Genomic DNA, 25,044 nt, shown 5'->3' with positions numbered 1-25,044 from the left:
TTGAGTATGATTTTGGATCCATTCCTCTATGGGTTAATGATTTTGATTTCCAGTGATCACCCTTATGTTATTTTATCTTCAACACATTTCTCTAAACAATAAATAAAGATTTACAACTGGAATATTTCATTCCTTAGTATCTAAGATGTGTTGTTTAAGTGTTTACTATATTTTTTTTAGCAGTGCATTATTATAAGATCATTATAAACAAATGCAAAGAAACTAAAAAAAAGTTAATGTTTAAGAGTTAATGCTGAGCAGTCATTGGATTTTATGCCAGACCATTATTGCTTAATGAGAGAGAAAAAGGAAATGTGCCACCCAAAACTGCTTTAAACATCAACACATTACAGAAGCATTGCACCTGTTTCAAAGATTACCTCAGTTATACACCAGGAAATTAAATGAAATAGCTTACTAAATTGTGCCATAATGCAGATGTAGCTCCCATATCTCCTGTTGAACGGGCAGCAGCCGCCAACTTTACAGATTAGAAATAACATTATTAATTGATCCACATGGCATTTAAAGGAGATGTAAGTTGGCACAAACTGCTGTCCTGGGTATCCGCCAAAGTTGCAAACACCTAAATCCATTCTTAGCCCTGGGTCTAAATGAGAGAGAAAGAAAAGCAATTTTGATGATCTAATTATTGATTGCTAATAAGTCTTTTCTTATGTATTTGTAAAACTTTATCTTCCTTAGCTTTAACATGTGTCCAAAACTAAAGACATTTTCATTGACTGTGGGAAGAATGAATTTTCCAGCTCCCTGTTGGTGAATCCCAAGTAGAGGCTGTTGTTAAAAAAAATAAAAAAATAAAAAAACAAATAGACATAGGAAATATTACCGTATTAGCAGCGGGTTTGTATACCTTTCTATAATTGTCTACAGTTTTAATTGAGTGAATTAAGCACTTGATTTGGCGTGACAATGCAAAGCTGTCACATCATAGGGAAAAAAAGGGGGAACAAATGCACAAATATCCCTAAATCAATCGATATTCAGTTAAGCTGACAATATTAGAATTAACCTAAAGCCTAACCCCCTGAATGGTCAAGACATTCAAGATTAATTATTTGGCCCTTTAACAAAATGTAATAAAAACGTAGATAAAAAATAATTTTAATATAATAATGTAGTCTCTTACTGTGTGATGTGTCCACATCATTGTAGTGTAAAAGGTATCCACTGGGGAGGCAGAGGGCACGTATCAGATTGCATACAGCAAAAGTTTTAATCGTGCAATGATCAAATATGATATGCACAGCATTAAATGGTTAAATTCATTTGGAAAACTAGTGGCAATACCCGTCTCTGAAGGCATTAAGTCCAACGGATAACATGCATTCTAGTTAGTCAAATTTCTGTGATTGGAACTTTCTCTTTCTCCTTATTTATTTATTTATTTTAATATGTTCACGATCCCAGATTATCATATATTTCCAAATGCACAGGTCAGTAGATATTTTTGTTTGTTTTATTTTTTTTTCTGATGATCATCTTCTTCTTCTCATGTTCAACATCTCTGTTCTGGATCTTATCTATGTATTTATTTATTTATATGCTGACATATTAATCAATTATGTATTTAGTTCACTTATTGGACTGTTCCAGGTTAGGGTTACAGTAGTCTGCGAGTTGGAAGGTTGGTTTTATCTCTAGGTTTTCCATAACACATGCTGACTCATCCTTGGGTAAGTCTCTGAACCCAATGTATGTATGTATGATAGAGAAAAAAGTACTGTAGTCTGTATGTAATCGGTGAATGTATGTAAATGGATGAATGGATGTAGTGTAAAAGTACTTTGAACGGTCAAGAAAGTCACTAGCAAAATGCAGTCTGGTAGTTTGAAAACAATGTTGCGAACAAATTACACAAAAAGAAGTAATTACATGACTCCATCTTGGCTCTCATCCTGGTGGAAGGGAAAACATAAAAAAATGAAACATGCATTGTTGTAGCTTAGGAAAATGTCACTGAATGATCAAAATTTTAAGATACAAACTGAGGCTCAGCAAATATGATCTTTCAGGGCTTATTTTATAAGTGTAGAAAAGCTGCATGTCTCCTTCGGTAAGGGGGGTACCGGAGGTAAGGGGTAAACAACTCCATATGTGTTAAGTGGTTTAATTTTAAGTAAACCAAGAGTTGATCCCAGTGAAATTAACCATGTTCACGACATAAATGTTTCACATGGATCCAAAGCCTCAAACAAAGTGGACTGAATTTGCAACCTCAGCAGAAGCATAAAAAGACTTATTGTAATTAAGCAAGAGTGTGAATAACTGGGAGGTTGACACCTCCTTCCTTCTCAACGTAATGTGTTGAACAAAAGTTCAGCATAAAAGTATAACATCAAATTGCATTAATTACAGTTTAGCTCAATTATTTAATTTAAATTGTAAATGACAGCATTCATGGTGGACAGCCTTTTCTTTTCTAAAGGATTCATCCTGGCACATAATTATAATAATATGAATGTAATGACAGACTGTCTTATCAAAGAACCATAAACTTGATTCACATAAAGAAAAAACTCTCATAAGATTGAAAAGAAGATTACACTCAAAAGGCAAAGATTTTAATAATTAAAATGATTTTCAACATGCATTTATTTTGTCTCTGCAGTCTTCAGATCAGAGGTTAGTAGTAGCTCCACATGCACGCTTCAGGACCAGAGGAGATCAACCCTTTCAGGCAATGCAACCCAAATTGTGTAATACGCTGCCTCTATCTTTGAAATGTCCAGATTCTGTCAATTCTTTTAAAAAACAATTAAAAACATTTTTATTTAAACAGGCTTTTTTAGTTAAATGAGGGTTTTATGCCTGTGTGGATGTGATATGTATTTCCTTATGTCTTTGTCTTTTTATTAATTTTATTTATTTTGTTATTGTAAAACACATTGTGGTTTTTATCTGTGAAAGGTGCTATATAAGTGAAATCCCCTTCCTTCCTTCCTTCCTTCCTTCCAGTCATCCTTTGTTTGTCTGGTATTTACCTAAACAATCATCTTATTTATTTATTTTGCCTCTTTTGTTCCATAAATTCTGCAGTAAAAATCATAAAAAATCATAAAATACACCAGTATTAAATAGGACTGAAGACAGTCTTGTTTATTAGTCTACCCAAAGTCAATGATGGCTTCATAAATCCAATAAAGGCAGAGTAGGGCGGTCTCTGGGTCGCCCTAGACATGGATGCATTTGCACGATCACTCATCTCTGATCACTCCCCCTTGCTCATGCTCTGCATGCTGACATAGTCACTGAGTTGTCCAGTGGGTTTATACACTAAGAGATACTTTTTTTTAGGTTTTGTTGTTTGTTTCTGGTACTTTGGTTGTTGTTGTGATACATGTTTGTCTGTATTTTTTGTTGTTTTGGCTTTTTTTTTGTTTTGTTTTTTTTAAGCTTCTGATAATTGTCAGCTAAGTTTATTTGTAAAAGCCATATTAAATTCGCTGCCGTGTTTCTGTACAGGTGTGGCAGCTAAGCTCCAAATTACACGAGTAACTGACGCAGAAAACTGCATATCCGTCTTTTGCGTTGAGCATTAATGGGCCTTTAGTGTGTCAGGTGAGTGTTTTTAGAAAAGCCGAGCTACCAGTAGATTTCCCATAATAACGATGGTTATCGGATGGTGTACCATATAGATGCACATAGAAAAATCGATACACATTCACATAAAAATTTGTCCATCCTCATTTTGACTTGACAGTGATTGACTACATGTTACACAGATCCTTTGACCTGAAAATGGTAAAACTCACACATGAAAGACTTTAGTAAATACCAGCACTGGCACTGGCCTTTGAAACCTCATATTGGCAGAATCAAACAATGTGTCTGTCTGTAGTTGTCTGGACAGCCTGATCCTCACCATCCCCTCACCCCCCTCCTGCCTTCCTCTGGCTGGTATCAATGATTTTTCTTTGGCCTCTGGACAGAGATTAGATCCCACTGAGACTTCCGGGAGACCAATGGTCTGGACCTTATCTTTATCGCTCTCTTTCCACTTATTTTATCTCTTCATATTTGCCATGACTTCAGCTACTTCAAGGGGAGTCTTGGGAGATATGGTCTGCTTTAATGCTGCAGATATATCTAGATGTCTGTAAATTATAGTTGAAAGTCAAATATCACAAAGCTATCCATAGAAACACCATAAGCTGTGAACAGCCACTTTCTCTTATCATAAATGTCTTACTTGTCATCACTGGTGTGAGAAATGATACACTAGCATTACAAAAAAACACCATTACTATAACAATCTGTTATTGTCAAAGCAACACATATACTACCCTCATTTCCAGCTTACTTATTTGATGTCTGTATGATGTGCTACTGATGCATTAAAAGGCTCTTAGTTAATTTATAAACAGTTATTTTGGTACTAATGTCTGGTTTTATAATCTGTCACAAGTCTGTGTAGAAAATGCAACACATTAGACATACACTTAATTTTACAAGTTCACATAACAAGTACTTGTTCAAAGTTCAGTGCACAAAAGATTCAAATTGAATTGGCTCGTGTTCATAGTTCACCATGTAAAACTTTGATTTAAGTCAACAAAATCCCAAAGTTCCAAAATCCCCAAATAATTCCAAGAATTACCTAGCTCCCATTCCTTCCCCCCTTTGCATAGACTCCTCTGGAGGTTTGTGCAGGATCTTGCATGGAATATTGTTCTAAGACTTCATGGTTATATTGGTGATCATGTCTCTGCATCCCTCCATACATCCACTGGCTGTATGACATGAGTGAGATGGGCATTTGGTTTTTTTTTTTTTATTTAATTTTCTTAACTGTGATTAAGAACAATATACATATATATTGAATATATGCTGAACTATGTCTAATGAAACAAATATGGACAATTCACACCTGGACAGGATCAAACCCTACATGGTGGAATGTAATTTAAATGGATTAAAGTAGTTTTATATACATCACATAGTTACTAGCGGAGAAGATGTATAAAACTTGTGCTCATTAAAAATGTGGACTCAAAGAAAATGTCATGTCAGCCTGAAAATGACTTTGAGCTTTGGTGAGATACTTTAAATGCAGTACTTGATTGCAAATTGTGGAAAGAGGGCAAATTCTGAATCACTACATTTATAAATAGCAAGCACTACATAGTTTTGGTGTCTTTTAAATTGTGTTCAAAGCATTAAATACGTCTTGACAAAATGAAATAACAAGCATTTTTCTACTACTGGAATCAACATGCCCAACTTTATGGGCTAATTATGATGTGTCACATATTGTAATGAATAGAGGCAATACTCACTTATTGGTTTATTTATAGGCTTTTTGGGCTTTAATGTCTTTTATTTGACAGTAGCTTGACAGGAAAGGGAGTCAGAGAAAGTGAATGATATGAAGCAAAGGGACCCAGGCCGGGGCTTAAAGCTGGGCCGGCTGCACCAAAGTGCTGTAGCCTTTGTAAATGGCATGGCTGCTCGCCGACATGAGCTACACACCATTGCTTGATTTTATTTTTACTGTATCTATATTGTAACAAAAAAAAAACAATAATAAATCCTGTACACACCATGCTGAACTATGAACCATGTAGGTTAATAAAAGACCCTTCGTTCGTCTGTAAGTCTGCCCAACTGGCCTTCCCTTAATTCAAGTTTCAACATGAGTTCCTATCAAACCTTTGAACTTTTCGATTTAGTGCGTCTTTGCTGTATTTTAAATGCAAAGCTCAGGAGTCACAATCAATATTGAAGATTAACTTATCAATATGAAGCACAGTGTGTGTGATGAAGGTGGAATATAGTCGACATATTAACAGTGACAGTAGAGAATCCATGCATCACAAATGCATGGTAAGCACACCAAACATTAAGAAACTTGATTCTTTTCCTTAAGTCATATTACCTGTAAGCATGACACTGTGCTTAACTAGTTTAGCACATCATTTACAGCTCTGAACCCATAAAATAACCAATATTGATATCAAATCTATTTCAAAGGATTCCCAAGTGGTTGAACTTAACAGTGAGCTGATTCATGGTGAAATCAAGACTCTTTTTTTTAAAAACACATTTTCCAAATTAGACCTTATTTGTGTGTGGGTATTCTTTGCTTTGGATTTGTAGATCCATTCAGCAGCAACATAATTATTCACACCTCAGTGGTTATTTATGAGGGCAGAGGAACAGTGAGCATTCTTTACATCACAGCTGTTTCATATCTAATAGATCAGAGCTATGTGGTTAAACTAGAATACACCTGAATTAAAGTCAAACAAGGACAGTACAGTACCAGTTAAAAGTTTGGAGACACGATCCCATTAGATTTAATGGGAACATGTGTGTGTACTATACATGCAGATAAGCAGAAAAGTTTTTGGTTTTACTGTATGAGCTGGATTTGGAGGAAACCCAAACTGCGATCAGAGAATCTGACTTGGATCTTAATTTTTTGTTTCTAATTAAAGATAAGAAATTCCGGGTTTTCTTTTCTCTTTGAACCTGACAGGACGGTGGATCGTTAAAGACTGTCGACCAGTGGAGAAAAATATAATTTACTGATTGTTTCTCAGATTTTGAGAAACCACAAGTTTTACAAACCCAACAAGTCCAAAGAGTGTGTTTTTACCATGCTGTCGTTATCTGGAGAGGGTGGATATTTACACACCCTCTCTCCATAAACCAGCAGAGGGCTGCCTCTCAACAGACAAACAGACAACACTTTACACTGATTGCAATCATTTCTTGTCTTTAATCATTTCAATCTCAGTGGGTTAAATACGTGACATAAAGATAAAAAGTGTTTAATTTTAAGTCTCCATAGTGACACCCAGGAGCTCAGATTACTAGCTGAAGTCCTGGTTGAGCCAATGTTTGGTTTTTTTCCTTCTGGGTGACTTTAGTAACCTTGCAGTGCTGCATGATGGAAGGGGGTGACAAAGTCGACCTGCAGCATTATGGATATACTGTCCATTAATCATTCTGAGGTAACAGTTCTTTTAATTTTTGAGGGAAATTACACTAATAACAGCAGTTAATAATGTTATATAATCCTAATTAATCCTCCTAAATACTACACACTAAACATGTAAAGGAAATATCAAAAAGCTTAAAGAGAAAAGTATAATGAAATTATAACATTAACTCTTAATTATGATAAATAAAACGACATACCATCTTCTTTTTCAAATTGATAATTTTTCCAGCTTTTCACCCCTACAACCTTTATGACCCTCTGAATATTGCTTAGTGTGTTAAAAATGAGGTGGGATTTGTTGTTTTTCCTCTATGTCTTTGTATGAAGAGCACATAAGAAAGTCTGATTAAAACAGTGCAAATATTATTCTTGAAGACAGGAAGTATATTACATAGCTGACATATCCCGGATTCTTGTGTGATTATATTCAGCTTTAAGACTGTATGAGATGATCAAAACAACAGAGTTAGTGGAAAGCTAAAAAGAGGAGGTCCAGCAGTGCTTATCAACATGGACATAACAGGTGATGGAAAAGATTTGATAAATAAAAAAAGGATGGCTTCATGCTGGGGGCAGATCTGGAGCCCCTGATTGTCCAGAGAAGAATGTTACACAACAATATGATTTATCATTAATTATTTCTAAATTGAAAAAAAATCCAAATGGGGAGGATTAATAGAATATTTTTAATTTAATGAGAAAGCAAAAACAGCATAACTTAATTGCAAATACTTCGAACTCTAACTTTTCTCTCAGATATGGGCAATTAGATGACCATACACTTGAAACAAGCTGCTGGTGTTATTGGCATCCTCATCCTTCAAGCTGTGTTTTTATCACAGCCTTAAACAACCTGGGCTCCAACACAACCTGGTTGCTGACATTCGGTGGTGTAATTAATTTTATTAATTTCTAAGGGAAAAGAGTCATGTGGAAATTTTTAAAGTTTACTTTAACTTTGCTTTGTAAATAAATGGAAACTTAGCTTCAGTTTCAGTCACACTGAATCAGGAAACAACTCTTACTCACTCCCAGAGTTTCCCTTCATACATGATTTTGGACAAAAGAAAAACAATCGATAAGAACAACATTAGGAGGCTTGCACATTGCACTGGTTTAAAAATGACCCCCAGTGTCTCCAGTTTTGTCACAAAATACAACTAAATGATTGCAATCTGGAGCCATGTTGCTAACGTGCTGCTTTTCAGTTGATCTGACAAAGATTAAAAACCATGGAGTCAAGCAGGGTGTGAGGCTGACAATACAGACAGAGGAATCAATGGCTCGCTGATGAAATATAACACTCAGCATTACAGAGCAGAAACACTCATAACCAACAACAAATTACTCTGCTACTGTGCCCTGTTGAGAGAAATGACAAACTTTGTGTGTGCATGTGTGTTGTTATTATATTGGGAGCAAACACAGCAAGTGTTTGGAATGAAATACACTCAAGAGCATCTGTCCTGGCAGCATGACAATATACCACATGACTAATTATAGGACCACATACACTCATGCACGCTGCCTCTGAGAGGCGTTTACTGTCACCAGCGGGAACATTGTTCTTGCATTTCAAGGGAAGGGATGGGGCCACTTTCATGAAAACAAACAGAAGCAATTAGACAACAAAACATACAGATTAGATGGAAAGAAGCTGACACACAGAGAGAGAGAAAGGTTAGCATGTGTGGGAGGTTTAGTTAGTCAGTGTATGTAAGAGCTAGAATTGTTTAAACTAATGGGAAAATGAATAAAACAGAAAATGTAGCAAATGCCATGTAGCCCCAGGGATTTCAGACAGCATGTGTGTCCTCATGAAAACAGAATATTTTTCAGTAAGTCTGCAAATGAGAACAATTTTCAAAGAGTCACACTCAAGGTTTGACTTTCTGATAACATAATAGCTCATAATCAAAACTCATCTTGCATCAATTTCATCAATAAGTGTCTATTTAAACCTGAAATAGCACTCCATTAAAGAATTTAGTTGACAGAGGACAGTTATGAAACACTGTGTGGTAAATTTTGGAACTTTTGAAGACATAATGTGGCTTTAAATGAAAACTCACCACAGTCAGTCTTTGATTGAAATGACAACCTAGTACAGACGATCGTATAAGGTCCTTTTTTCCCCTCGCATTTACCAAATGATATCAGTTATACAGCTTATACTTTTTCTTTTGAGGGAACTATTTTGCAATGAATTAATTAAAGCAACTAATTATCCCTCATTCAATATATTATTTAGACCTTAAAACAGCCATATTTCAAGGGTTAATTTGCAAACTTTGGAAAGTACTTGGTGCCAATGTACAGCAGCAAGATTTAAGATATAAAAAGAAAAAAAAAACAACATCCTGCCACAGCTGAAAGAGAAATATTAAAGCATAAAAACTGAAAAAAAAAAAAAAAAAAAATCTAAAAACAACTTGCATGGCTTCAAATCATATTTCCCCCTTTTCAGGGGTTCTTTTAACCAAAAGAAAAAAAGGGGGATTATTCAAGGGTGGTAAACCTAACAGAGACCTGAATGCAGCATGCAGTGTCATACCCATGTTGAAACAAAAAGCTTATCAGCACACAACAAGGGAGGCTGCACCCTCTGCTAAGAGCACCAATGCACCCTAATATGGCAAAAACATCAATATAACATAATTAAAATTTAAGGTCATTATCACTTTGTTAATTTGAGAACCAGCCTTGAATCTAATAATCTGCCCCTAATAAGGTAAAATCCCTCTGCAGGTCCTGCAGAGTCGGAATGATTAAAGAGGAAATTCAGCTGTCTAAGGGGTCCACATTGATGTTATGAAAAGGGGTAAAGCTTTTTAATTTTTCTGACCAAGACTTTGTCATGCCAAGACTTTATCTGAAATAAATGAATCCCGAATCTGACAGACTGAAAGAAAGTAGAAGTTCTCTTAGAAAAGCTTCCGGTTATGCTGTGAAAGTGTGTTATTGTCTAAGCCAAACTAATCTCATCCTAAATCCTCCTGAACAGTTGTGTTGGCGAACACTAGCCAATCAGCAACAAAAAAATAACACACATATTTATTGATTAAAATAATAAAAACTAAAAATAATATGCCAGCTAAGCTGGAAGAACATGGTCACCAACACGTTTAAAGCCATACTTCATATTTATTTAACCAACAAAGACTAAATAATATGGAGAATTTGTTCTGCGGCCAGAAAGGGTTGTGACAGGACCCTGAGGCTAGGGTTAGTAATCTAACAATTACCCTCTATTACCCTCAAAGATGAAGGCATACGCTAGAAAAATAATTATATATTTATATTAGGAGTAACTTTAAATAGAGGAACCATTTATTCCTGGTAAAAAAAAAAAACAAATATTTTAATGTTAGTAGTTGAAGTTTTTAAAAGTGAGATTTTAATTTAAAAACAGTCTAATTTATGACTCCAGTTACATCATATTAGCCAGCATCACCTGAAACCAACTTTTATAAAACAGATTGACAGATGGGACAGTTAACTCGCACATTTCAGCTCCATCAGTCAGGGCACACTTACTTTTCCTCTGGATTTAACTAAAATAAAATGAGATTCAGAATTTTTGGCTTTTTCAGTATGATAAACCATTTATGTGGAAGTGAAGCTCTAAATGGAGCAGAATTCACCGTGAGCAGATTTCAGAACTTTAAACGCAAATCACAAGATCCTTTTTAGCTTATTTTAGATTCCTTTTCTGGTGATGTTTAGGTTTTATTATAACAAATATGATAGATATAAAGCTACTTAACTGTAAGACTTTTCCATATAAATACATTTAGATTTTTACATTCCAGACTTTGTTAAATAAGCTCAAGAATGACTTGTTAAGTCTGTTGTGGTCTTGTCAGTGATCTAAGGTCTTACAGTCAGGTCTTTTTTTTGTTTGTTTTTATTTTGTAGATCATATGATTTGCCTCTGACAGACTGAATGACACTATGCAAACAGGCCTTTAGCACATATTAACCCATAAGGGTCCGGCGTGACATAAATGTTACATACAGTTTCTGAGACATTTAGCTTCAATTTATGGTATAAACTTTGCTCAAAATTCTGTTGAACACAGTCTGATACTTGTCTTCTGTCCCCTAATAGATACCCAGAAGCAGAAAACCATATTATAATATTTTTAATGTATTACATGGGAAATTGTAGATAACCCTCCCAAAAAAATGTTAAATGTTAAAGGGCCAAATAAAGACCTCATATTAAAAAAATATGTACTTTTCTTACCATTTTTTTATGGGTCAGGCCTTAATGGGTTAAAACCAATTGCAAGTTTTTCCAGTTTTGATATGCAAGACTAACATTCAGAAAATACTACAATCTCATATATTTCCTTGGAAAACAGAAAAGAAACACAAAGTGCTGGAAAATAAATAGTAATTTTTGGATTTTGGTGCCCTAAACCATCTTTTGGAAACTTCACTGTTGTGTGTTCAGCTTCTAAGTTTGCGTTTTAATGTGTAGTGGATGCCAATAGCGAGCAGCTGGTACCTTTGTCTGTCCTTCAATGATAGTGAGAGGCACGCTGGTGGAGGGCCACTTGCTTCTAGGAGGCAAAGGCTTGTCACAGTTCCATAAAACCACAATCTACATGGGACAAAACACAATCGGTTAACATCGTGCTAGCATCGACATTGTTTCACATGAATATAAAGACATTAACAACTTACTGATTCTCAGTATTGATTCTGTTGATTCTTTTGCTGTATTTACAAACGCAGCTTGACATTAGCAGTGTTAATGAACTGTTCATCATTCTGTCCTGATGTGTGGAATATGCATGTATGCATTAATACTTAGTATTTACTTTGCCTGACTAAATGGTATTTAAAGTCTCATCAGAGATTTCCTTTAAACGCTTGTAATAATATTGTTAAAATAGAGATGTCATTTTCACATATTATATTCATTAACTTTGAGGTTTTAGCAGCATTTGGCCAAAAATAAATTAAAATCAAGTAAAAAAGTTAAGATAAAAACTAAAGAATCATCATTAAATTATTTATGTGTAATAAAAACTGCTCCCCCAAAAAAACCCAACAAAAAACAAAAACACACCATTTCACAAACATAATCAGATTTTCTAGTTTCTCATAATATAACATGATTACAATCTTGACTACTACTTAGCTCATTACTGTACACTGTACATCATTTGCTCTTTGTAAGATCCAAACTTAACTCTTTTCTACATATTTATTCTTTACATTTTAATAATTAATCATGTGTTTTTTTATCCGTGACTTTTTAAACACTTATTGTTTTATATGCAGCTGCTGCCACACGATTTATCTTATCTGAGTCTGTCCAAGAAATTGTATTATTTAAAGAAAATAGCAGTGAACTTAATATTTTTCAACTTGAGGGAGGTTAGGGAGGAGGGGAGAGGAAGAAAACATGAAGAGGGAGAAAGTTGAAGTAAGGGAAAAGCTAGAAGGAGAGACAAACAAACCAATAGTATTTTGTTCTTTCTTTAAAGAAGCAGGAAAAGACATTTTAACCACTTGACATCAGACAGTTAAAGAGTTAAAGATGTTTTAGTTGCTGTGAGCACCTCTTGACATGCTTTCGGTTGTTACAGTGAGACCAGCTCACGGTAATGTGAGGACACACGTCCCACCTGTGCACAGAACTTGGACTTGGCTACAGCGATGATGAGCTTCACCACGGGGGAGATCTGGGACAGCAGAGGAGTTACCGTATGGATCACAGCTGTGAACTGCTGCGATGGACTCTTACCTGCACACAAACACACACACACACTTCATAAACAACTGTCCAGAGTAAACTGTGTTTAGGTTTTTTTTTTTTAAACACAGAATTGTGCAGATGTAGCTCACCATAAAGCTCCATCATGGTTAACTGGACATTGTGCTCTGTGCAGCACCAGTCATCCATCTTTCTGACAGCGTATAGACCCCTGCTTCACTTGACCAAGCATGAGTACACATGTCTAATCCAAGAGTGAACATATAGCTTTGAGCCTCTTTAACTGAATTGTAAATTATGGTGATTTATTTTCTTTTATGAGCTTTTTTTTTTTTTTTTTTTTTTTTTAAATGTCTTATTTCCTACTTGCTTTCATTTTTTTAAAAAACATAAAATTAGATAAAATATTGCAAAAAAAAAAAACAAAAACTTGAATTACTTGAATGGCTAACAGGATGTAATATAATGAATGAGAATGCATCAGTGTTCTAGACTTTGTATTATTAGATGTATTTCCCCATGCATTTACTATTCCATAATAAATTATTATATTAAAAGAGCACACAATGAAAATATGTGATATGAAAACAATGAAAACAAATGATAATGACCCATTTAAAATTATGCTATAAATGTGCAAAGGAAATGTAAGTCATATGTTTCAGTACTAAAATCAGCATTAAATTCATGATCAGGATCAGCAGATTTGAATAAACACATCTCCTCCTCTAAGGAAGAGCAACCTGAACATGAAATTCACAGATTAGCAATGAGAAACTTCTCTAAAAAAATCTGTGGTCCAACCAAAACTTCATCCAATGGAAAATCTTCCAGAGAATTTATTGCATGAATGTTAAATTTGAAGCAGATGCAAACAGTTTCCTGACAGTTGTGTTCATAGGCGCTGATCTTGACCTACTTTTGGTTGTTTTCAATAGCAAATGCAACGTCAGCCAAGCCATTCACCTAATATGTTTTTGGACACTGGCCTCCCTGTTGGGCTTGGTCAGCTGAAAGCTCACCAGATCCCAAATACACATACTGTTTTATAACCAGAAGCAAGAAAAGATTTAGCTTTTAAAGTCTTTTAAGTTATTCCAGGATTCATGGAACAGCGTGTTAGAAGTAATCAGTTCCTTTCCCATATCCCCAAACTGTACTGATAAAAAATTAATTTTGATTTACTTCTCTGTTTTTAAAACACTTTTACTGTTGGGATTGTTCTCCAAACACAAAATACGATTTTATTTTCTCTTTTTAAACTTTCAGTAAAACAAAGAAACCAGTTAAAAAGATAATTTAACTTGTTCCATATTGTTAACCTGATGGAGAGAGTATGCTTTCCATGACCTTTAGCAATATTTCCATTCAAATACAATTTAATTTGTATAGCACCAATTCACGGCAGTCCAATTTATAAGAATTGTCCTCATCTAAGCCAATTTAAACAAATAATTGCGTAGTTATTTCCTCTAAATAAAATGTGTAAAGATTTAGAAACCTGATCTTTTAAGATTTTGTATGACTTAGAGTTCAGTATAAGTAGCAGCATCATTACATGACCAGGTGTTTCATTGTTTTGACAAGATTTGATCATTACTTACAGAGCGCTCTGTGTTTTCATTCATTTATCAGTAAGCCAGTTAAATTCATGACAGTAAATGAAGACGTAGTTATTGGTTAACTGATAAATTTGGCAACATCTGCTATTTTAACATATTGTGTACTGGCTGCCAATTGCTCAAGAGAAGAAAACTGAAGACAAAACCTAAAAATGTGAAAGGAGACGAATCTGGAGTGCATGCCTGTGTGAGCGTGGCAGCTGCAGAGTGACGCTTTTTATTAGTTGTGATTGTTCTTTTTTATGCTTTTGTTTGGAGTAAGTGCACTTTATTTGAGTGTGAAACAGACCTTGGCTACCTAAAAAAAAGAAAAAAAACTTTTGTACTGACAATAATACATAGCACAACTTATGATAAGAAAAATGTTTTTCTTTGTTATGTCTCAGATATGATAATAAAGGCCTGATAATGCCTGAATGAAAAGCCAAGAAAGCTTAAAACATGGAGTTTATTAGCTTATATGTGGTGGACTGCCCCATCTGCCAGGAGGGGCTTTGCAAGCAGAGCTGAAGCACAGCAGAGAGGGAGGAGGTCAAAGGTGCAAGTTTATTCCAAATTTGTATGCCAACTGCACCCCCTCCTCAAAATCTTTAAGTTCTTCTTCACCAAACTTTCAGTTATATATACCTGCATTGAAATCCATGATTAGCAATTATTTTATCTTGTTAATTGTTATCATTAAATTTCTCTCTCGACTTTGCATTGGTTGCAATGATCTACATAACTTTTAAAATCCGGAGTCACTCTCAGCACCACATTTTAATACATTTTAAAAATTTACATCACTCATATACACTGATGGTTATTTAAATTATTGTGAACAAGAATGAGGTTCAGAGAATAGTTTCTTTATTTGAAGGACAAACTTTACATAGAAAAAAAAAAACTTCTTTTTTAAAAAAACAACTTCAAGTGATTCATTAAACTAAATTAGACGAAACATTTTAAATTCATGAGCCATATTCCTCTGAGGAAGTAATATTTGCTTAGGGCAAATATTATTCATTACTTTTGTTTTACTCCTTTCTTGTCCTAATTTCTTGCACTCTTAACTTTTTTTTATATTTTTATAGTACGTTTCCTTGTTTATCTCAATTAGTTTTGCTTTCTGCTTCCATATCTTCAAAGTTGTTAACCTTCCACAGTGTATACAACATTTTTTCTTTGTCCCTTCTAATCCTAAGTGTATAAATTGGATTTATATTGCATGGACGTCCTTGACTGCCGCACTTTTTGTTTTGTTAACAAAAACAACCCACTCTCAGCATGTTAGTCTACATCTGGGCTGGATTTGAGCTGTTGGATCTATTTATTTTGAGTCTGGTGTGTGCTTGACTGCTGCACTCAAAGACCGACTTTGGACACCATGATTTGGATGGTTTTCAGGCAAATGACACTGAATGATCAACATGATGTGAGTAACTAAAAGGACTGGTTGAGGGAAGGTAACAGGTTTTATACAGAAGTTGACAAAAATCCATACAAGGTTCACTTGTTTTTAAACCAGAGCAGAGACACCATCCATATGTACTTTAGCTCTTTCTCTGCAGCAGAAGATGTTGTTGGTGGAAGCCAAGAGGTAAATGGAGAATAAAATATAACCTTAGGGAAACCCTGCATTTAATTTGGTGTTGACATATTCTTTTCTTTTTTTGTCAACACCCAACATAACTTTTTTTTTTTTTTTTAGAAATTTAGGTTTATTTGCTGTAATATAGTAATCAGTTTGCACATAGGAAATGTATTTGTTTATGTTAAATGACCTTATTTTTTAAAAGAAACTTTAAACTACCTCAACTGCAACTATTTTCTTTTTTTACTCACCTTCAGACAGTAATTAGAAAAAAATTCAGATACCCCATGTGTGCAGCTAAGTGAGCACTGTAGAAATCTATAAGAGATAAACAGGGGAAGTGTGGGGACACACACAGACATTTAATATTCAGCAGAAGCAAAGAAAGCCAGAACTGCAGGCGCATGCCATTGCAAGTGTTGGGTGGGTATGGGAATAGGGGAGTACATATCCTCATGGATAAGTGGAGCCAGAGTGCTCTTTAGTGTTGCTCTATCCATCTCTCTGACACTGGGCCCCCTGACCAGCCATCTCAGGTGGGCTTAGTGGTATTTATGGAAGCACGGGTTTTGCCCTTGTGAGGGTCAGAGAAACAGGGCTAAAGCCTCTTGTTTCTTGGAAAGAGCGACACCATCTTGATTATAATTAAATGCCAAGAGCCTCCTTTAATGCATGGGCTTTTGTTTCCAGCACTGTTTTAAAAACAGCTATAACACATAATAATGGATTGAAGAAATAATTCCAGAGATTACATAGCTTTTTCATGTCTGAGAAAACCACCCACTAGGCCAGCAGGGACTACATAATTACAGAACTACAATCATAAGCTGTATGCACCTTATGGAGGAACCTATTGAAGAACATGCTCAGCTCATTAGCTCTGCCCAGAATGATCAGTTTGATTCCCTTTAACTTGAAGCCAGTAATCTTTCTTTTATACATGACCACACATCCCTCAGACAGTTCTACTGAAGCTGACTTTCTAACTGTTTCCTGTTCCTGTAGTCCTCCTTGTGCTTCTTAATCTTTAAGATGTTTTTGTTTTGTCTCTGTGTCCCTCCCTGAAGGCTTTTGTTTTATGTTTAGCAGCTTTTTCGGATCACTGGTGATCCAGGGTTAGTGATTTGGGGAAGCATCTCACTGATCTTGTTGGGACAATGCTGTCCACACAGAAGCTGATATAACCTGTCACACAATCCGTCATGGCACTGATGTCATCTCCACATTGTCCACAGAGGACATTCCAGTCTGTGGCCTCAAAGCATCCTCTCAGAGCAACTTCAGCTACATTAGACCAGGTTTCAATAGTCTGTATGATGACTGGTTGCTGCTGAATGATGGGCTTGTAGGTGGAGGTGAAAAGAACCAGATAATGGTCTGATCTTCCTAAAGGAAGCAGGGCAGAAAAGCTGGATGCATTTTTTAATATAATGAAATGGACACTCATCAGAGCAGACAACTTTAAATCAATCTTCTGTTTTGTAATTCTGATGAGAATGTGCAAATTACAGCCTTGGTTTTCAGCTAGTCTTCTGCTGCAAGCCCTGACATGCTGTGCATTCAGAAATGGTATTCTGCACACTTTAGTTATAACAAGTGGTTCTTTGAGTTCCTGTTGTGTTTCTATCATAACAAACCATATGACATTATGGACATAACAGTAAGATTTGCTGTTTTATGTTTGTTAAACTGACCTAAAATTGATAAAAATCAATACTGAATATAAAAAGGCGGAAAGGTTTTAAAAACGTCAGATGTTTCAGCACCATGGAGAGAGACACTTGTTCTATATTAGAGCTGCAGGTGGTTTTAAAGGTGGATGACGGAGCACCATTCCCATCCACTGCATAAAGCCAGTGTCACAATGGTGTCCAAAGAGTATATAACAATGTCTGCTGAGTGGTGGTGTGATCACGACCTGCTCACGACTGAGCACACACACCTTGAACTATGCATGGCTCTCCAACTACAGCCTGTCAAATTACAGGACCTAATGCTATAACTGTTCATAGATTGTGTTCAAGGTGACAAATAGAAATGGAAAATTCAGACATAGTTATTAAATATTAAGTACAAGCTGTGGTTTATTTAAGTTGTTTACTTTCTTTTATATATATATATATATATATATATATATATATATACATTACACACACACACCCACACATGAATCAAAACTTAAGCAAAAAGTGAAGTGACCTGTTTTGATTGTAAAAATTATACTTTTAATTAGGTTTAAACATTTATTTCATTTTCAGAGGTAAAAAATAAAATAAAAAATAAAAAGACAGCATAATTTTGCAAAGCTATCAGAAACACAAAAAGCTGACCTCAATGAAGAGCATGATTCGAATAATTCAGAGAACTAAAGTTGTTTGTCTGAACTGCCAAAATGTTAATTTTGGCAACCTTAGTACTAAATTAAGATTTTGGGGTCCAATTTGTGGACAATTGTATTGTTCACAAAGCTTTAAACCATCCAACTGTTCATCAGTCTGGAAGAAAACAACGGCTCCACAACAGCTCTGCCCCTTAAACATAAATAAAATAAAATGATACAGCATTAAAAACACTTATTTAAATAATATAAAGCACTTATCATATATTTGCCCATCCCTGTACTCTACCAAACACACATGGTAATGCCTAAAAGCAAACAAAGACTTTTATCACAAACTAGCAATAAAATATCAGCTGTGCCATGTAAACTAGAGCAATCCATAGAGTAAGAACAAATTAAAGCATAAAGTGGTTAAACTTTACACAAACAACTGTTTTTCAGAAAGTAAAGTTGTAACTTCAGCCATCAGATCAGGATATTCTTAAAGTTCCTGAGGCCAATATGTCTGAGCAGTAAGTTCAAGTTTTATAAACTATCAGGCAGAAGTTGCAACGACTTCGCCATCAAAAGTTATGGGTAAGAAGCAGAGTGAGACGGCCGTGCATGCAGCAGTGGCGTTAAGTTATTCCCTGAGAAGCAGCAGCGGAAATAGTGATTTACTGCAGAGCCATAAACAAAACTGCTCCATCTTTCCTTCTATCTCTCAATCCCTCCCTTCGCTCCTCCTCCAAACCCGCGGGTCCACAATTCCTCGGAGGAAGACAAACATCGATCTGAGTTACAGCCTCAGTCCATGGAGGATCACTGTGGTCTCCATGCACACCCACACAGGCTTGCACAAACAGCCTGACACATTGTTTGCCTGCAGCTACACAGCTCTGAACTCAGTGCCATGCATGCATTATTTTCATCAGGATATTGCAAACATAGTTAATAAAAATAAGACCAGCCGGTTTTGTTTCTAGGATGAGCATAACTTGAGAAACGTTCAGCCAAAAGATAATGATCACCTGTTAAATGTGCAGTTTCTCTTCCATGTGTTGCCTAAACTTCTCCAGACCTTTGAATCTGTTTCCTTTCCCTGAAACATTTGGACGAGATCCCTTAAATTCTGTAAGTTGCGATTCAGAGCTGTCGATGGCTCAATGTCTTCAAGCACATTTCCTACAATCTGTTGGCTCTCACTCCTGTTTAATAGCAGCTCGTCTCTGCTGAGTCGGCCTTGCCAGTAATGATGAAACCACAGTGTACGCTGCAGAGGGCAGTTTTGTTGAAGGGTTCTCCGATGCCTAACCAGAATGCTTTGACTCTTCTAAAAGTCACTAAAGTGACCCACACAAACTTCCTACATCTGCATCCTTACTGAAAAACTCAAACACAGTCTCACAATGAAAGTAACAGTTTCCATAGAAAAAAAAAATATTATGAATGCAGAAACAACTATAATTCGTCAAATGATCAACATGTTGATCATAAAATTAGACATCAGAAATATTTGTCTAAAAGCTGTTTCCTGTTTTAAAAAGAAAAAACGTACACTTTGAGTGTCAAATTAGGTTTTCCATCAACCTTTATTCCATTTTAAAGGTGAAATATAGCCGATAAAACTATCACTGTTGTCACAAAACTTTAACCTAGAACACTTAATCATGGAGAGCACCTTCTGATTTGTTCTTTTGAGTGTGTGTTTGCATACACACAGAAACATTTAGAAATACTCAGCTCTTTGTTGAGGTGCAGGCAACTAACTGGTTAAGTTTAGAAAGTACTCCCTCATCTGCAGAAAACTCAAATATGGTTTTAATAAAAGAAACCTTCAAAAATTGTGCTCCTGAACAAAATCTTTTTTAAATGAACAAAGATTTCATTTTATATCAAAGAGCACAATTTGCATAAATTTCCAGATTTTTTTTTCACACTTGTGCCATGATTTACAGTGAGAGTGGATGAGTTGTCTGATCATATTCATTATTTAATCATAATCAACATTATCTAAATGTCTTGGTCTATATTTTTTGTAAGTCTAAAGCTGCTGGCGAATCTAATTTTAACCTTTAACTTCTATGTGTACCAAACACCCAGTACTCACCCAGTATGGCATAGTAAAAAGGAAACTGAGCGGGGTCAGAGGAGTGTTGTGGGAGTGCGTAGAGACCTCCAGGCAAGAAATTCCACAGCAACCAGTTTCTAGACACATGAGACTCCACACGGTCTTGAATGATCTGGGGGATGTGGACAGAAAATATAGGCTTACATGTAAAATTCAAATTAGGAGGGAAACAACAGAAACAGACATATTTGGGCATAGTTTGACTATATTGTGATATCTGCCTAACACTACTCTGAATTATTGCCTATATAGGAATTAACATATGAAAGTAGAGAAAATATATTTTCTCTTGTATTTGATACTGCCAAAGTTTTCCATGTGAATTTAGACAACTTAAAGATTCATGTCAAACAGTGACAAAACGTACATGCAACCCAATGTCCTGTTATTTAAAACAGGAGTCAACCAGCAGCTGATTGTAGGAAACAGTTTCACTGAGCTGAAAAACGTCTCCTAGCGGTGGCAAAATAAAGCCAATATCTAGCTAGCTAATAGCATCCATCTGGCTTGTTAAAAAGGTCAGGCCACTAGGTTGAAAGTCCATTCTGTGGCTTTAAAGTAGACACATACTGTCTGTAACCTTATTTTCAATCACTTCCTCGCCACTCTGCCTTTTATGTTTAGGTTTTTTAATTGTGTTGTTTATTTTTGATTTTCCTTTGTTTTGTACAGCATCCTTAGGTGCCCTGAAAGGCACTTTAAGTAAAATGTATTATTATTATTGATATTAAATGACACAACGTTGACATCCCAGCACATCTGAATCCATACATGTCAGACAACCTCACATGTTTAACATTTTTATAATCAAGTAATGCTAAAACTTGAGAAAAGTTTCAGTAGTTTCATGCTGTTAGGATTCACATCAGTGGATTTGTTCTGATATAAAAGTACCAGCTCACCTGTATATCTACCTTTGTTTAAATAAAAGTCATGCATCTTTGTTATCTGTAATTCCAGCACTGAGACCATGAAAATACACATTTTCCTCTCTTCACCTCGCTAAGCATTGTCTAAATTTAATTTTGTCTGATCAAATACTGATTATAAAAGGGCACCCATTTGTTTTTTACTGTCAGTTTCTCTTTGTCCAACAATGCAGTATTTTTGTATAGGTTTGATGAATAAAAGGTGTTTATTTCCATGCATGGCTACAGATGTGACTGGAAATGAGACTCACATAATGTTGTTTTACACCACTGAATGATGTAGAAGTTGGAAACATTTAAATGTTAGTTTTTATAATTAATTCGAGTGGGTTTTCATAAATAATTAGCAGGTATTTAATAACCTAAAATATTTAAATATATGTGATTTAAATCACTTATTTTTTACTTAAATTTGAACTCATATGAATGTTAAGGAAAACACAAATAGCAAGAGCAAAGTAAGGGGCCTGTTTTTTAATGTGTCTTTTTTCAGACTCTGAGTGCACAGTCATCCACTAATCAGTAGTAATACAGGTTTTGCCTGCTCCTAACACACACACAAACACACACACACGCTGCCACTGCCAAGTATGTGGGACACTACAGTTATCTACCCCGCTTCATTTCACCCGTTTAGCCTGGTGGCATGCTGGCTCTGAGTCTGTTGCACATCTGGCTGGATGTACATGGGTTCTGTCTAATTTCATACCCTGCTAGCACTGGACATTCTGTGGAGTCATTGAGATCTTATTTGTGTAGAAAAAACAACTGAAGCAACAAGCATTTCATGTTATCAGTTATTATTCAGAGGATTTACTGCTGCAGCTTTACCTGGTTTGAGACAGCCTGGAGCTGAGGGTCACTGACGTCAGTGAGAGTCACATATTTTTAGCTCTTTTTACTAATGCAATAAAGTATTTCTGAGCATTTCCATTAATCTAATATTAAGTAAAACATTCTCTTTGAATGACTGAAATCTTATTTATTAATAAGGCAAAAAGCAATACTTACTTTAGAACATACAAAAATATGAGGTTGATAAAGAAACTATTTGCTTAGATGGAAGAAAAAGAAATTATTTATGTTTTATTCAAGCTTTAAATATTTATTGTTTTTTTTCCATTTTAGTTTTTCTTTTTATTAAACTGGAGTTTAATTTGGAGCATTTCACTTTGCCATAATTTAAGAAACCTCCTTCACAGAGTTAATGTTGATCAGTGTCTGTTGGGTTAAAGTAAAAATACAACAGAAATTTATCAAAAAGGTTCTTTAAAGAAATCAATACATTTCTTTCAAGTGTTTGCTTGAGTCAGACAATGCATCATAGAGACTAGGGATGATTTATAATAATAATAATAATAATAATAATAATAATAATAATAATAATAATAATAATAATAATAATAATAATAATAATAATAGAACAACACTGATGGTAAGTTGGTGTCATTGCACTGATAATTTCAGTATTTATTGAGCTGGTGATAAATGATAACAATAACGTTTATGTGGTAATAACTATGATGCTGCTGTAAATGATGCTGTAAAAGAAGATTATGTTTAGACACAAAGAATAAATAGTCTCTGCGGCCTGAACTAAATCTGTGGGGAAGTCAACCAACAACAACAGAGCCTTGTTAACTCCTCAGACTTTGTGGTTAGATTTCATCCATTATTTTCAGTGTGTGTGTGTGTGTGTGTGTGTGATTCCTCATTCTTTTGATTTTGTGGGAAGTTCTCTGATTTATTATCAAGTCTGATTAACAAAACCAGCAGGCCGCTGCTTTTTTTCTAAAAAATCTTTGAATGTTTGGGCACCTGCCCAGCACCAGAGGGCAGACAACTGATGCTGAGAAATACCTTCTGAGCATTTAGCAGCTGTTATACATCAAAAGAAAGCTAAAATCAAAGACCCTGCATAAAACAGCAGTTTGGTGTTCAGTGATTGTCAACTGCATGCAGTATAGTGTTAGTATCACTGAGGATCTTCCCCAGCACATGCAATTCAATGATTAATTTAAGCAGCTCGATTTGAGTGTTTAAAGGGCCAAATTTTCTAACCAACTTAACACAAAATTAAGTAAATCTGTGATTATCTAGCCCCTTTAATAATATCAATTGGTGTTGTATTATGCATTGTTGGAAGGCCTGATTAGTCGACTTTACAACAGGTAGAACTTGTAAGGATCATGAATCTGTGGGATGAGCAACACAGCTAAATGTGTAAAGTGCCCCAGAAAATGTGTCAAAATCCCCTGTAATATTCTCCAGTTGGTGTTCCCTTTCATTTTGAGAATAAGATGCTGTCAGGTGGGCAGTCACAGATGTATGATGCCACGTGATTGGCACCTAATTGATGGACAGGCGCCTTGGAATGAAAATCTGGAGCCAGTAGTCATTCCATAGCTTCAGAATCTGGGACCTAACTCCATCTTCCAGCGTGACAAAACTCATCCCCACAGAGCCAGAATCATCACAGAATACATCCAGAGTTTGAGTGTGTATAGGATGGAATAACCTGCAGAGAGTCCAGATCTCAATCCAATTGAATCAGATTGGCCGTGCTGTAAATACAAGAATAACTAACACAACCTTGTTGACCTTCAACAACCCCTGGTAGAGGAATGGGATGCCATCCCACAGCAAAATATGACCAGACTGGTGGCCAGCATGGGGGGGGATCTTTCACATCACTGAAGTCCCTGACAGTGTCAAAACAAATAAAGTTAAAAAATTAACAAAAAGTGCTGTTTTTTTGTTATTACTGTGGAAGAGTGCAATCATCCAGTCCACACCAACAGGATATTTCTCATTGTAAAGGTAACTAATTAAACTTTCCCACAATGTATAACACAACATTAATTGGTATTATAAGACACATGCTATGATTTCCTGAAGTTTTCTGCTACCATTTCACTGTTGATTGCATAAGCACGTCTAAAAAAGAACTAAAAAAAAAAAAAATAATTCTTCAATTTTGCACATGACAACTGAGCTGCTTTGAGGAAAAAGTGCAGGGAGCAGAGAGGGTGGCAGAGGGCAACAATTGACTGTCAAGACATAATATTTTTAATTTGTTGTAGGAAGTCCAAGACAAAGAAAAACTTTTACTTAAAAAAAAAAAAAAAGAAATATATAATAGTTACTTTATGATAACTTCTATAGCTGCAGTTGTGTTGTATTCCTTAATATCAATAGCATAAATAAACCAGTGTATGGTAAACATTTGCAAATAATGACATAATAGGCCATAAAAATTCCAACAGCTTTTTTTTCTTTTTTTCATATTTCAACCTTTGGCTGCAGCTGACTTAATATTTAAAAAAAAAGTGTAAATGAAACATTGACTGAATAATAAACATTGAGTAAGACAATATGAATAATCTCAAATTCTTTCAGTGGACCTATCCTGTGAGGTGCCTATACCATTATTGTATGAATCAGAAAACTGCAAAAAAAAAAAAGATCACTTTCAGATAACCTTCATTTACTGACTAGAAAAACTTTATCTCTACAAGGTAATGCATAGCCGACAGCAATGTGCACAACAGAACAAGACATATCGGTTTGGCTGATTAAATAAAGGCCCCCTGAGAACCTAAATCCACAACTCCCATCTAAGACCATTTTCTGCAAGCTTACCTCCAGAGTCGTTAAGACTATTTTGGCTACAGAAGAGAAGTAGGCGTCCCAGAGGAACTGAGTCTGCTGGCGGAGAGCCAAGATCCTGTCACGGCCCAAAGATCGGGTAATGGAGGGAACCTGGAA

General features: G+C 35.4%; 1 protein-coding gene across 1 annotated transcript in view; it reads right to left on the bottom strand.

Moving 5' to 3' along the window:
- The window catches only part of LOC121633777 (exostosin-1-like), a 273,065-nt gene that overhangs the window by 18,264 nt on the left and 229,757 nt on the right, over positions 1 to 25,044 (bottom strand). The window contains exons 6-9 of the mRNA XM_041976022.1: positions 24,919 to 25,038; positions 20,327 to 20,459; positions 12,613 to 12,731; positions 11,484 to 11,579 (exon numbers count right to left, since the gene is read on the bottom strand). Coding sequence (XP_041831956.1) covers positions 11,484 to 11,579; positions 12,613 to 12,731; positions 20,327 to 20,459; positions 24,919 to 25,038 — 468 coding nt within the window. The remainder of the gene's footprint in view (positions 1 to 11,483; positions 11,580 to 12,612; positions 12,732 to 20,326; positions 20,460 to 24,918; positions 25,039 to 25,044) is intronic.

Source organism: Melanotaenia boesemani, chromosome 22 (genome assembly GCF_017639745.1).
Source record: "Melanotaenia boesemani isolate fMelBoe1 chromosome 22, fMelBoe1.pri, whole genome shotgun sequence".
Classification (NCBI taxonomy): domain Eukaryota; kingdom Metazoa; phylum Chordata; class Actinopteri; order Atheriniformes; family Melanotaeniidae; genus Melanotaenia; species Melanotaenia boesemani.
The sequence above is the reverse complement of the archived record's forward strand: the minus strand, read 5'-3'. Positions and strand labels throughout refer to the sequence as shown.